Source organism: Morus notabilis, unplaced genomic scaffold (genome assembly GCF_000414095.1).
Source record: "Morus notabilis unplaced genomic scaffold, ASM41409v2 Scaffold114, whole genome shotgun sequence".
NCBI classification, from domain to species: domain Eukaryota; kingdom Viridiplantae; phylum Streptophyta; class Magnoliopsida; order Rosales; family Moraceae; genus Morus; species Morus notabilis.
This window is the reverse complement of record NW_010359462.1, coordinates 386263-401139: the sequence shown is the minus strand read 5'-3', so window position 1 is coordinate 401139 and position 14877 is coordinate 386263. Positions and strand designations below refer to the sequence as shown.

The 14877-nt window shown below is 39.5% G+C and overlaps 1 protein-coding gene across 2 annotated transcripts in view; it reads left to right on the top strand.

The window, feature by feature from the left end:
* The window catches only part of LOC21402679 (187-kDa microtubule-associated protein AIR9), a 58129-nt gene that overhangs the window by 13305 nt on the left and 29947 nt on the right, over window positions 1-14877 (top strand). The window contains exon 11 of one of the 2 annotated variants that reach the window (XM_024163168.1): window positions 5678-5779. The exons of the other annotated variant lie outside the window; for it this stretch is intronic. Coding sequence (XP_024018936.1) covers window positions 5678-5779 — 102 coding nt within the window. The remainder of the gene's footprint in view (window positions 1-5677; window positions 5780-14877) is intronic. 2 annotated transcript variants of the gene reach the window in all.

Below are 14877 nucleotides of genomic sequence, written 5' to 3'. Positions count from 1 at the left end.
TCCTTAACCTTCGTTGTCGGTAGGTAAAGGCCGTCCTTTGGAGGAGGACCTCTGGGATGTCAGGGATGGGAGCCACTGGCGCTGGAGGCTCCTCCGTCACCAGCACCCTGTCCCGGCAAAGTCTTTTGCGCTCTGACGTCCCCGACGCGGACCCAGAGGCTGCTTCTGAAGCCCTCTTTTGTGGGGTAGATGAAGAAGCAGCACCGACGTTGGGCTTCTCCTTTTGTTGATGCTTGCCGCATGTGGGGAGTTGAAGGTTCAGGGAAGTCATTTCTGCGAAGCAAAAAAAAAAAAAGTTAACTTTACTTAAAACGAGAAGAGGGGAGCCAATCAAGCATTTATGCAAATAAACGGTCGAGATCAGTAGAACTTACCCTCTGTGCTGAGGTTAAAAAATTCCTGAATGGCGTGGAGGTCGGTAGGATCAGGAAGGGATATCAGTAGGCCCGACTCCCTAAGATTGGCCTTGGTTAAGAGGACGTCGATGGGAGCCACTGGCGTTGGAGGCTCCTCCGTCACCAGCACCTTGTCCCGACGAAGTCTTTTGCGCCCGACGCGGACCTAGAGGTTGCTTCTGAAGCCCTCTTCCACAGGGTTGGTGAAGAAGAAGCACCGACGCTGGGCTTCTTCTTTTGTTGATGCTTGCTGCGAGTGGGGAGTTGAAGGTTCAGGGAAGTCATTTCTGCGAAGCAAAAAGAAAAAAGTTTACCTAAATAGAGAAGAGGGGAGCCGATCAAGCATTTATGCGAATAAGCAGTCAAGATTAGTAGAACTTACTCTCTGCGCTGAGGTTAAAAAATTCCTGAACGGCGTGGAGGTGGGTAGGATCAGGAAGGGATAGCAGTAGGCCCGACTCCCTAAGATTAGCCTCGGTTAAGAGGACGTCGATGTGGCATTCGTCCTCTAGGAGCTTAAAAGCCGCGAGAACCCTCGCCTTCCTAGTTCCAAAAAGCTTTTGGTGATCTTGAGAATTTGCAGGAGAGGAAAGAAGTTAGTATCACAAAGTGATTAGAGCAAGGAAGAACACCAAACAACTACCGGTAGGGCGCTCACTTAATCTCCCGAACGATGTTTGAATGCCTCGAGGCCTAGGTCTGCGGTCAGTGAGATGGAGGTTAAAATGGCCCTTGACCATGAAGAACATTGGCTTCCAGCCATGTGAAGAAGAGGGAATTCCCTGAATTAATTTACCTAAAACGGGCTTCGATCTCCCGTGACTACCCAAAAAGAACCACCCCCTTCGCACTTCGCGACATGGATATATATACAAAAACATGTCCAGTGGCAGCTCCATATCGAACCGCTAGTGCCACAGGATCCATGTCCCGGCGAAACAACAACAGAAGTTTGGCGCCAGTTAAGTAGGGGAGATGCTTCTTGGTCAAGTATGAAAGGTGTTGTGTGCTCTATCAACTTTCTAGATTTCTTCCTCTTGGAGTAAACAATTAGCTCCTTATCGGCACTTTGTTGAGGATGATCTCGAACAAGAGAGGGGGATGGACTTGTAGGAGGACTTGCAAGAAGGTGACTCTCAGATTGTGTAGGAATAGGATGACTCTCGGGTAGTTGAGATGGATTTGAAATAGGTGATGAATTAGGCTAAGATAATGAAGTGTCCCCGAACTGTATGTCAAGATCCCAAAACTGATATTCCCTCATGGTCTCCCCCTGAATTGCAGGTTTGGGATAGAAGGATTGGCGTTCAAAAAATGTCACATCCATTGAGTTGTAGATTCTTTTTTTATAGGGGAGTAACACCTATAACCCTTTTGGTGTGAGGAATACCCAAGAAAGATACATTTGATGGATTTTGGGTCTAACTTGCCACGATGTTGAGAGTGCATGTGGACAAAGGCAGAACACCCGAATACTTTAGGATCTAAAGAGGGGATGAATTTGGTGTGTGGGAAGTTTTGGAGAAGAATTTGAGATGGAGTTTGGAACTTGAGAACTCTGGAGGGCATTCCGATTGATTAGGTATGTGGCTGTGAGTATTGCTTCTCCCCATAAATGTTTTGGAACATGAGTGGAGAACATGAGAGATTGAGCTACCTCTAATAAGTGCCTTTTTTTCCTCTCTGCAGCCCTATTTTGTTGGGGAGTGTTAACACAAGAGCTTAAGTGGACAATTCCTTGACTCATCAGATAGGTATCTAGGATAGATTTGAAGTATTCTTTGGCATTGTCACTTTTTAGGACTTGGGTCTTGGTATGGAATTGTGTCTGAATCATAGAGTTGAAATTTTGGAAGATTTGTCCAACTTCAGATTTCTCTTTCATGAGGAACACCCATGTCAATCTAATATGATCATCAACAAATGATACAAACCATCATGTTCCTGTTAATATTTCTTACTTTTGAGGGACCACATACATCACTGTGTATCAAAGTAAAGGGACGAGATGGTTTATATTAGGAACTGGGATAGCTATTACGAGTGTGTTTGGAAAGTTGGCAAACTTCACAATTAAAGAACTTTGCATTTTTATTGATAAATATTGATGGAAATAGTTTTTGAAGGTACATGAAATTAGGATGACCAAGATGATAGTGTCATAACTTCACTATCTTAATTGACACAAGTATTTAGACGGGATTGACTTTTAAACGACGCACAACTAGTATTCTGAATTTGCCTTCTTGAAGGATTATCATCTTTGAGGAGATAAGAGTCCAAAACACATCTCAGCACTGCCAATTGTCTTCCTCGAATCCAATTCCTAAAATTCACAATGGTTTGGAAAGAATTTAGTTTCACAATTGAGATCACGAGTTAATTTACTGATGGAGAGTAAATTGCAGTTCAAATTAGGAACATAAAGAGCCGAATGTAGGATTACATCCTTTGTGATTCTGATTAAGCTTGTTCCCTTAACCCCGGATGAAGAACCATATGCTATTCGAACTGTATAATTCCCAAGTCATGGGGCGTACTCGTGAAATATGGTAGCATCGCCCGTCATATGATCTGAAGCCCTTGAGTCAATAATCCAATGTGAAACGTTTATTAACAGCAAAGGCCTTTGAAGCATGCTAGATCCAGAGGCAATAGTGGTTGTCTGAGATAAAAAATTCTAGTAGTGGTTGTCTGAGATAAAACATTCTGACTGAAGAGTTTTTGAAGGACTTCAAGTTGCTCTTTAGTGAATGGACTGTTTTCGGCTTGAGTAGGACTTGCACGGCTGTCCTTGTCATTGTTTGGTCGTGATGGCTTCCAATAAATAGGTTTGCCATGGATTTTCCAGCAAGTCTCCTTGAGATGTCTTGATTTACGGCAGTGATCACATCACGGTCTTCCTTTCCTCTGCCTGTTTTCACTCAGGCTGCTTGTTTGGCATCCATGAGCTGCTAATGGAGATTCTTCAATGGTTGGAGCAGAATTTTGAGATCCCATCATTAGCTTCTTTATGCTTTCCTCTCGACGAACTTCTGAGAAGGCCTCCCTTATGCTTGGAAGAGGTTTCGTTCCTATCACTCTCCCCTTGACTTCGTCTAGGTTTTTGTTGAGACCAAGAAGGAACTTGAAAGTTCGTTTCTGCTCCACAATTTCCTGTATAGTTTTGTATCTTCTGAGCACTTTCATGGATGGACTTCAAACATGAGATGCTGCCAATGGCGGGTGAGGGTATTGAAGTATTGAGTGACTGTAAGATCTCCTTGGCGTAGGTCATGTAGTGCGGCTTCAACCTCAAATAGTTCTGAGTTGTCTTCGGAGTTGGAATATGTTTCTCGTGCTGCATCCCATATCTCCTTTGTAGTCCCGTATAGGAGAAAATTTTCTCCTATGTTGTTGTTCCTTGAGTTGATCAGCCAAGACATGATCATGTGATTTTCAGTCTTCCATGTCCTGAATTTTGGGATCTTTCGTATCTGGAATTGTGACTTCACTGGTGAGATATTCATCCTTGCCCTTCCCGCAGATGAACATCATCACAGATTGAGACCACTAAAGATAATTGTGGCCATTGAGTTTGTGACCGGTGATGAGGATAGAGGTGCCTTCCTCCCCTCCATGATGATTGATGGCAGATGCCACTTCGGGGCTGGAGTTCACTTCTGATATTGAGCTTGATCTTTCAGTAGTCATGCCGTACTTGGTCATGAGGGAGAATTAGGTTTCAGAGACCAAAGGTGGCTACGACTCTTGCACGACAAACGGCACTGAACAAGTGTTTACGTGAGAGCTGAGGCGAGATGGCCGATAGGATTCCTAATGGCTCTGGTACTATGTAGTATTTGAGAGAATGAATTGCTCTCTGATTTTCTATTTCTTTAGAGTGGAAGAAATACAAAGAATATATACAGAGGAACTTTCCTTAAGTAAAGATCCTAGACTAGAGTAAACAAGGAAACAATCTCCACTAAACTAGGAAATAGTAACAAGGAATCGGGTAATATATTACCGGATTCTCTCCTAAAATTATTCCAAAAATAAACAATTCCCAAGATTTATAACTAATTGAATGCCGGTTTTCAACAATAACTCACCGTTCGGATTATTTCATTAACAGTAGCCACATATCCACTCTTCTATATAATAGGATAGTATTTAGGAGTAAGAATTTAGGATTTAAGATATTTATCTAGTTGAGGTAAGTGCAATGCACGTGTTAAGTTGTAACTGAAGTTTTCTTTAACGTAGATTATATAATAAATTACAAAGACATACATTATGAATAGAAAAAATAAATACAAGAAACTATTTTAGTTGGAGATTTTAAAAGAAAAAGAAAAGAGTTATTTGCACAAATAACTTATGAATATATGCACTTCTTTTATTTTGACCCTCCGACACATACTTTTAGAGGTCTAAATATCATAAGATGTATAAAATATATGCCGTGTATTAATTCATTTTATCATGAAAAGTGAAAGAAACTAACGATAATTAAAATAATAATTGATCACAATCAAAGAAATCATACCAGTGAGAGTTGAGATTGAAGGTTTAAGAAATCTATGAGAGAGAACGATAAAGTTGAACTAGGGAAAAAATGACAGAGGAAAAGAAAGGAAAAAAGTAAGAGAATATTGAGGGTGAGAGATTACGGTAGATAAATGAAACCATAAAGAAAGAAATGGAAAAAAAGTATAGCACCGAAAAAGAAGAAAAGGGTTAAAGCATCATTTGTTAATTACAATGGTAGACAAATAGAGTAAAATATGAATAAAAAAGGTAAAAATACAAAAATAATGGAGTTAAATTATTCAAGTAGTTTTAATGGTAAGAGACTATAATAGTCAAATAGAGAAAAAATAAAAAAACAAAAGAGGAAAAAAGGTTAGAAAAATAGTTTAAAAAAAAGAAAAGGAAGAAGGTAAAAAAAAAAAAAAAAGAGAGCACCAAAATGGTGTGATGAATAAAAAAATGTAAAACATGAAAATGATGGAGTTACAACGGGAAAAAAAATCAAGCTGTTTTAAGGGTAAGAGAATAGAGGGACTAAAAAGTAAAGCAAAATAAGAGAATCAAAAAGTTAAAAGGGTTTAAAAAAAAGAAAAGCAATAAAAGAAAAGAAGAGAAAAAAGTTTTAAAAAAAATAGAGAGCACCTAAAACGGTGCATTTTAGATGACTAAAAAGATACAAGAGTAGGATATCCACTCTTACATATATATATACACACACACACAGAGTAGGTCACAATTTAACTTGTTATTGATATGGGTATGAATAGATCTTTCCCGGGAGGAGGTGGCACTTGCCAAGCGGTATCCTGCACATACGTCTTTGTGCATCAGAGATGGTTGGGAGTTTTGTCGTCCAGAGCAGGCAAAAGGTTTGTGCTTGAAAGCATTATGGTGGTTTCAAATATATGAAGTGCTTCTGTCTCGAATTGTTTTTTTTATTTTTTTTTTATTTTTATTTTGACTTCTTGCAAAGTCATTCAGTTCTAACGTCATTCTACATTTCGAACTCTTCTGGTTTTGATTGAAGAATCACTGTTGTAAGCACAGGTTTCAACAGATTTTTTTTATTTTTTATTTCTTTTAAAAAAAATTATTGTTGTCGTTATTATTATTTGTCGAAGACCTAGGGTTTTTTAAATTTAGGAGACTATTATTCTAAAAGTTAAGAGTTATCTCTTTCTTGATTCTGTTTTTAAAGTTAAAATCCGGATAAGTTGTTTTGGTTAGTTCCGGATAATGATAACAGGGATTCCGGTTATCATTCCTTGATTAGGTTAGATTTTCTAAGTTAGTTTTATGCCTATAAATATCTTGTAAATTCCTTATGATATGAATAAGAAAAAGTAGTTCTCTTTCTTTTAAAAAACCTACATGGTTTCAGAGCCAGCTCTTAAGTTTTAATGGCAAAGGCTGCCATGATCGGAGCAAGACCTTTGCTTCTTCAAAGGATTCCGTAGATAATGAATAGTCCTAAATCATGGCCATAACCAGTGGCATAGATCCATCAGCAGTATATGTGAATCCTTCTCTTCAGATAACTGTTCATAAATTAAATGGCAAGAATTACTTGGAGTGGGCTCAGTCCGTGAAGCTCGCAATTGATGGAAGAGGCAAACTTGGCCATTTAACCGGAGTAGTAAAAAAACCAGCAGCGGGTGATCCAAATCTGAAGGCATGGTGGTCTGAGAATTCGTTGATAATGGCGTGGCTCATCAACTCAATGGAGCCGGCTATTGGGAAATCCCATCTATTCTTACCAATCACCAGAGATGTGTGGGAAGCTGTACGTGAGATGTACTCAGACTTGAAAAACTCATCGCAAATCTTAGTCTCGTTCATTTCACCGATTCGAGTTTTCAGTTTTAAGTTTCTACAGTAAAAAGCTCTTAGAAAATGTCACATCTATCTTTTTCTGCTACAGTGAAAAGTTTTCAGAAAATATCACATCTCAGCTCGAATTGAAAACTCAAATCCGCAAAGTGAACGAGGCCTTAAAACTAAAAACGAAGCTGTGGCAATCTAGGCAAGGAGATCATGATGTCACAACATACTACAACGAGATGGTAACTTTATGGTAGGAATTGGATTTGTGTTATGAGGATGAATGAGATTGTCCTACTAATAGTGTGCGGCATAAGAAAAGAGAGGAGAATTGTTGGAAAATATTCTGTAAGTAAACCATATAGTAGGAGATTTGGGCGTGTAAGGAAAGATTAAGTCAAAGGTAGAAATTAGGAAATTAGTTAGGTAGGTGATTGAGTTTGTACTGCTATTAGTTTCCTAAAATAGCTTTCTTGTATTCCTATTTTAGTGTACATTGTATACAGAACAAACATAGCAATACAATAACGTTTTTTCTCAAAACTCTGATATGGTATCAAAGCCTATCTGATCACTTTGAGAAAAAAAAAACCCTAGCTGTTCTACAAATCTGCTTCCGCCTAAACTCAGCTACTACCCACCATGTCTGACGTAGTTTCCGAGTCCACAAACACTCATGTAAACCGACCTAAAGCCAATGAAACCCAGGCCCCCACTTCGGAATCCCACTCCATCTAGATTACTACCATCAGACTAAATGGAGAAAACTTTCTGCGCTGGTCTCAGTCGATGCGTATGTACATTCGTGGCAGGGGAAAAATTGGCTATTTGATAGGAGAGAAGAAGGAACTTGCAGCAGAGGGTCCGATTTATTCAACTTGGGATGCCGAGAACTCCATGGAGATGACCTGGTTGGTGAATTCAATGGAGGAATATATCAGCTCCAACTACATGTGCTATCACACGGCTAAGGAGCTTTGGGACAATGTCAACCAAATGTACTCTAACTCGGGAAATCAGTCCCAGGTGTATGAGTTGACGCTAAAAACTTGGAGAAATACGTCAAGGTGAGGACAGTGTTGCTAAGTATTTTAATTCTTTGAAACGCCTTTGGCAGGATTTAGACTTGTTTAATGATTATGAGTGGAAATCCCCGGAGGATTGTAACCACTATAAGAAGACGGTAGAGGACAACCGTATATTTAAATTTCTTATTGGCCTTAATGTTGAGTTTGATGAGGTTAGAGGAAGGATAATTGGTAGGCAGCCCCTCCCATCTATTGGGGAAGTATTTTCTGAAGTCCGTCATGAGGAGAGCTGTCGCCTTGTCATGCTCGACAAGAAGAATTCTGGCAGCAGCATTGTTGAAAATTCTGCCCTTGCTGCTGGTGTTAATGTTGGCCGAACCACCCCTAAAAAGCATGATGAAAAGTCCCAAATTTGGTGTGATCACTGTAATAAACCACGCCATACGCGTGAAACCTGCTAGAAGATTCATCGTAAACCAGCAGGTTGGAAGGGCTCGCATGAAGGTCGTTCACTCGTTCTTCCGCTGCACATGAGGCCGAATCCAACTCCGGTTTGTCGGGTACTCCTAATGCTTCTCTAGCTCAAACAGGTAGTGAATCAAATGCCCTATCTTGTCTTTTTCAGTCCTATTCTACTCCTTGGATAATTGATTCAGGAGCTTCTGACCATATGACAAGTTTTTCTCATTTATTTCATACTTATACCTCTTGTTCTGGACATGAAAAAGTTAGTATAGCAGATGGTTCCTATTCGCCTATAGCCGGTAAAGGTTTAATTAATTTGTCTAAAACCATCTATCTTAAGTCTGTTCTCCATGTTCCTAAACTTGCTTGTAATCTCCTGTCAGTCAGTAAACTGTGTAGAGATTCTAACTATCATGTCACCTTTCATGAATCTCATCGTGTTTTTCAGGAACAGAGCTCGGGGAAGATGATTGGCAGTGCTAGAATGATAGATGGTCTCCTATTTTGGAGATGAAGACTCTACGAATAAAAAAGCTCAAGGCTTAAGTAGTATCAATTCTATCCCTGTTAAGGATAAAATTATGCTTTGGCATTATATGCTAGGACATCCTAATTATCTCAGAAAAGTATTTCCCAGTTTATTTCGTGGTTTGGATTGTTCTAAGTTTCATTGTGAAAACTGCATTTTATCAAAAAGTCATAGAACTATTTATCCTTTCCGGCCTTATCAAGCCTCAAGACCTTTTTATTTAATCCATTGTGATGTTTGGGGTCCTTCGAGGATCAATACTTTTTCTGAAAAAAAATGGTTTGTGACTTTTATCAACGATCATACTTGTTTATGTTGGGTTTATTTAATGATTGAAAAATCTGAGGTTGCGAACTTATTTAAAAATTTTTATTCAATGGTTGAAACCCAATTTCAAACTAACATTGGGATTCTCATACTGATAATGGCACTGAATATTTTAAAGAAGTTCTTGGAAGTTTTTTAAGAGAAAAAAAGGCATACATCATCAATCTACTTGTGTTGATACACCTCAGCAAAATGGCATTGTTGAGCGCAAAAATAAACACCTATTTGAAGTCTCACGTGCCATTATGTTTTCCATGCATGTTCCCAAATATCTTTGGGGTGAAGCTGTTTTAACAGCATCCTATTTGATCAATAGGATGCCCTTTCGTGTTCTCAACTTTAGCACACCTCTTGATTGTTTTAAAAAAATATTTTTTGAGACACGTATTCAATCTAATCTTCCCCTTAAAATCTTTGGCCGCACTGTTTGCGTTCACTTATCTAGTAAGGGGCGGTCTAAGCTAGACCCAAGGGCTGAAAAATGTGTTTTTACTGGTTATGCACCAAATAAAAAAGGGTATAAATGTTTCAATCCTAAAACTAGGAAAACTGCTATTTCTATGTATGTTACTTTCCTATGGGTTCAGAATCAAATGGGAAACGCCTATGAAACCTTATTGTGACAACAAATCTGCTATCAACATTGCACATAACCCAGTGCAACATGATCGAACGAAACACGTGGAGGTTGATAGGCATTTCATAAAGGAGAAACTTGAAAGTAGCTTGATTTGTACTCCTTACGTATCTTCTGATCGATAGTTGGCTGATATCCTTACTAAGGGATTGGCTAATCTAGTGTTTCAGAGAATTGCGAGCAAGCTGGGAATGGAGAACATCTACACCCCAGCTTGAGGGGGAGTATTGGAATATTTGCTTAGTTTGAATTTAAGAAAAAACGTGTACAACTGTACAATTGTAGATTATGGGAGATTTTGGGTAGTTTCCTGATTGATATAAGAATGCCTGATTTGTAGGGGTTTGACTAGGAGGATTCTAGAATATTTTGTGTAATTTTCTGATTTTGTGTATAGGGATAAATATACCCTAACATGTAACGTTTTGATTCAATCAATAGTGTCGGTAAATTAGGAATGTATAGCTGTCCTAATTCTGTCCAAATATAGAGGAATGATGATGATTGATAGCTAAAGTCGAGGGATTAGAATATTAGGCAGTTTCTGTTTATTTTGATTTGTTTACTTATTTGTTTTATTTTTCTTATTTTGCTAGTCTCTGGCTCATCTATATAAGGAGGCCGGTTTATGTAAGAATTAGAAGAGAAATAAAAGTGCTCAATTCTCTCCTAAAATACCTTAATGGTATCAGAGCCACGGCTCTAAAAATAATTCTGCCCTAGATGAATTACAAGCGGGCGATGACTGGTTCAAGTGGTGCTGTGGCTGAAGATGCACAGTCACAGAACACAGTTCTGGTGACCAGTGGAGGAGGTACAGCCAGCAACGGAGGAACAACCAACAGTGGTGAAAATTTTCTGGGTTCGAATATACCTTTCCAACTAACAAACCATAGGCTGAATTGTCAAAACTCTATGGAATGGGCTCAATCCGTGAAATTGGCGATTGATGGCAGAGGGAAGCTTGGCCATTTGACTAGAGAAACAACCATGCCGGCTGCAGGAGATCCGAAGATGGCGTCATGGAGGTCAGAAAACTCTCTAGGCACTGCGTGGTTAATCAATTTAATGGAGCCAGCCATTGGAAAACCACACATGTTTCTGCCGACAGCCAAAGATGTGTGGGATGCAGTTCGTGAGATGTATTCTGACATCGAAAATTCTTCTCAAATTTTTGAATTGAAAACAAAGTTGTGGAAAGCCAAACAAGGGGACCGGAATGTTACTATATTTTATAATGAACATGTATCCTTGTGGTAGGAATTGGATCTTTGCTATGAAGATGATTGGGAGTGTCCTAATGACAGTATCCGACACAAAAAAAGGGAAGAAAACGATCGTGTTTATGTTTTCTTGGCAGGTTTGAATCAACTTGACGAAGTTAGAGGCCGAATATTGGGAAGAAAACCACTGCCCTCTATCTGTACAGTTTTTTCTGATGTTAGGAGAGAAGAGATGAGGCGGAAGGTGATGATTAGGAAACCCGAACCAGAGGAAGAAAAATTAGCACTCCTGTCCCGAGAAGTTGAGGTTGATGGAGACAAGAAGAATGGCAAAACAAGGCCTTGGTGTGATCACTGTAAGCGGCCATGGCACACTCGAGAGACGTGTTGGAAAATTCATGGAAAGCCGAACAAATGGAAGAAGAAACCACCGGGAGATGAGCGTGGTTTCCATGCCAATACAGCCGAATTAGGGTTGAAACTACCTCCGGAACGCATCCATTCACAAAGGAACAGTTAGAGCAAATCTGTAAACTTCGTCAATCCCAAAGTGTCCCTAATTCCAATTTTTCTTGTTCTTTGGTTCAGAAAGGTAGTCTTCTAGTCGCGTCTTGTTTTAGTGTCAATTCAAATGATTTGTGGATAATTGACTCTAGTGCAACATATCATATGACCGGTTTCTCTAAAATGTTCTCATCCTATAGCCCGTGTGCAAGAAATCAAAAAGTAAAAATCGCAGATGGTTCTTTCTCTGCCGTAGCCGGGAAAGGATCAATTGTGATTTCTCCCTGTTTCTCACTCCACAATGTTCTTCATGTTCCCAAGTTATCTTGTAACGTGTTGTCAGTCAGTAAACTAACAATGGATCAAAACTGTCTTGCTAATTTTCTTCATCTGGATGTAAATTTCAGGATTTGACTACGGGGAAGATGATTGGCAATGGCAAGTTGGAGGTCTCTATTTCTTTGAAGATGGATATGACTTGAATAGGCAATCCCAGAAGACTAGTCTCAATTCTATTTCAGTTCTTAGAGATAATGAAATTCTGTTATGGCATTTTAGATTAGGACATCCAAGTTTCTATTATATGAGACATCTGTTTCCTAAACTTTTTATGAATAAAAATCCATCTTTCTTTCAGTGTGAAATTTGTGAAATTGCCAAACATCGCCGAGTGTCCTTTCCAGCACAACCTTATAAGGCCATAGAACCATTCACTATGATCATAGTGATGTGTGGGGGCCTTCAAGAATTAAAACGAAAACTGGAAAAAGGTGGTTCATAACCTTCATTGATGATCATACTCGGGTTACTTGGGTATTTCTTCTTAATGAAAAATCCGATGCTGAAAATATGTTCAAATCTTTTTACAAAATGATTCAAACCCAATTTCAAAACCAAATTAAGATTTTCAGAAGTGACAATGGTAAAGAGTATTTCAACCAGATCTTAGGAGGTTTTTTTGTTGAGAAAGGTATTGTCCACCAAAGTTCATGCAATAATACTCCCCAACAAAATGGGGTAGCAAAGAGGAAAAATAAACATCTTTTAGAGGTTGCACGGTCTTTAATGTTTTCCACAAAGGTTCCTAAATACTTATAGGGTGAGGCTATTCTTACTGCTTCATATTTGATCAATCGGATGCCTTCAAAAGTTTTAAAGTTTGAAACCCCTTTGAATTAATTTAAGACGTGCTTTCCTTCCTCTCGGCTATCCTATGATCTCCCACTTAGAGTGTTTGGGTGCACAACATTCGTCCTTGTCCATGATAATAATTGGGGAAAACTTGATCCTAGGGCAACAAAATGTGCATTTGTTAGTTACCCTTCAACTCAGAAAGGATACAAGTGTTTTGATCCCATATCCCAAAAATTTTTCATTTCTATGGATGTAACCTTCTTTGAAGATAAACCAAATTTCAACATGCCTCATCTTCAGGGGGGACATCTAGGGAAGATTCGGATTCCACCTTTGGTTGGTTATTAGATTATTTTTTATCTAATGCTAATGCTCATAACAATGAACCTGAGAATGGTAAAGATACACTTCATGATTCTATCTCAAAAACATGTGATGTCTCAAATAATGGAAATAGGGATTGTTCTTCTGTGCCTTCAGAAAATCAGACTCAGGAAGGGGTTGAGATGTGTGCGAGGCAAGGTGGTAACCGTTATAAAGGGATGGTGTAGGAATATTCGGTTATTACCCAATATCAATCATTCCATATTTGGAATGATTGACTTATTGTATTTCCCGGTTACGTTGGGAAGTTAAACGGGATCATGGTGTATAGCAGATTTTTAGGGATGTTAGTTTCTAGTTTCCTTTTCTTTCGTAGACTAGTTTCCCTTTTTCTGTTGAGGAGGCCTTTGTATATATATATGTGTGTTGTATTACTCTCTAAATGATATAGAAGAAAAAGTTATTCTTTCTCCAAATTTACTTTTATGGTATCAGAGCCATACTCGTAAAAAAAAAAATTGTCTTCATCATCTTGACCGTGGTTCTCACGACAATGAGTTCAGAGAAGGAGACAACCAGTTCTATTAAGGATGTGTCATCATCTACCACATCCGACCCAGTCACATCGTCCGTGGTTGTGCAGTCCTTTGGAGAAGGATCGTCACTGCAGGTCACGAATCACAAGTTGAACGGCAAGAATTTCCTCCAGTGGTCCCAATCGGTCTTGATGGTGATCCGAGGGAGAGGAAAAATTGGCTACATCACAGGTGAGGTTCGGCGTCCCGATACGACGGATCCGACCTATGGAAATTGGGAACTCAATAATTCCATTGTTATGGCATGGCTGATTAACTCAATGGAGCCACATATCAGCCGCACCTATTTATTTCTTCGCACTGCCAAGGCCATATGGGATGCTGTCAGAGAGAATTATTCGGATCTCGAAAATGCCTCACAGGTTTTCGAGATAAAGAATGAACTCAAGGATATTCGGCAAGGAAATTTGGAACCCTATGGCAAGAATTGGATATGCACTATGAAGCGGACTGGGGTGATCTTGAAGGCAACGTAAAGTTTAAAAGACATTTAGAAAAGGAACGGCTGTATGATTTTCTGGCTGGGCTAAACAAAGAACTTGATGAGGTATGAGGACGAATTCTAGGCCGGAGACCACTACCTTCCATCGGTGAAGCTTTTGCAGAAGTACGTCGTGAAGAGAGCAGACGCCGAGTGATGCTTGGGGAAAAAAAGGACTCATCTGTGGTCTTTATAGGTGAAAAACCTGCTGAGAGCACTGCTCTTATCATGAAAAGTACGGTTAACAGACCATATGGTGATCAAAATCGATTCAGCGCCCACGATGCTCTCACTGTAACAAACTTTGCCATACCCGAGAACGATGTTGGGACCTCCATGGAAGACCTGCCGATGCAAAGCCAAGGAAACAGCCTCAAAGCAAGGGATTTCAAGCTGCTACAGAGGAAAAATCAGAAGACACCAACAACAGCAACAGTGAGTCAACTGGAGTCTTCTTAAACAAAAACCAATTCGAACAACTGTTCAAGCTTCTGAGTCAGCAAACCATGATTAATCCTAGCACAACAACAAGTAGCTTTGCTCATCAAGGTACTGCCCTTCATGTAGAAAATCAAATTCCTTGGATATTTGACTCCGCGCATCCGATCACATGATAGGTAACCAATCTCTTTTTTACTCCTATACTCCATGCCATGGGAGCTCAACAGTAAAAATAGCAGATGGAACCTTCTCTTCTGTTGCTGGAAAAGGATCTATCCGCTTATCCGACACACTTGTGCTTCATTCTGTACTCCATGTCCCAAAATTAGCATGCAATCTGGTGTCTATTAGCAAGCTCACTCAAGATCTTAATTGTACTGCTAATTTTTCTATTACTTGTCAAATACAGGAGCAGGGATCGGAGAAGATGATTGGCATTGCTAAGGAGAATGGCGGA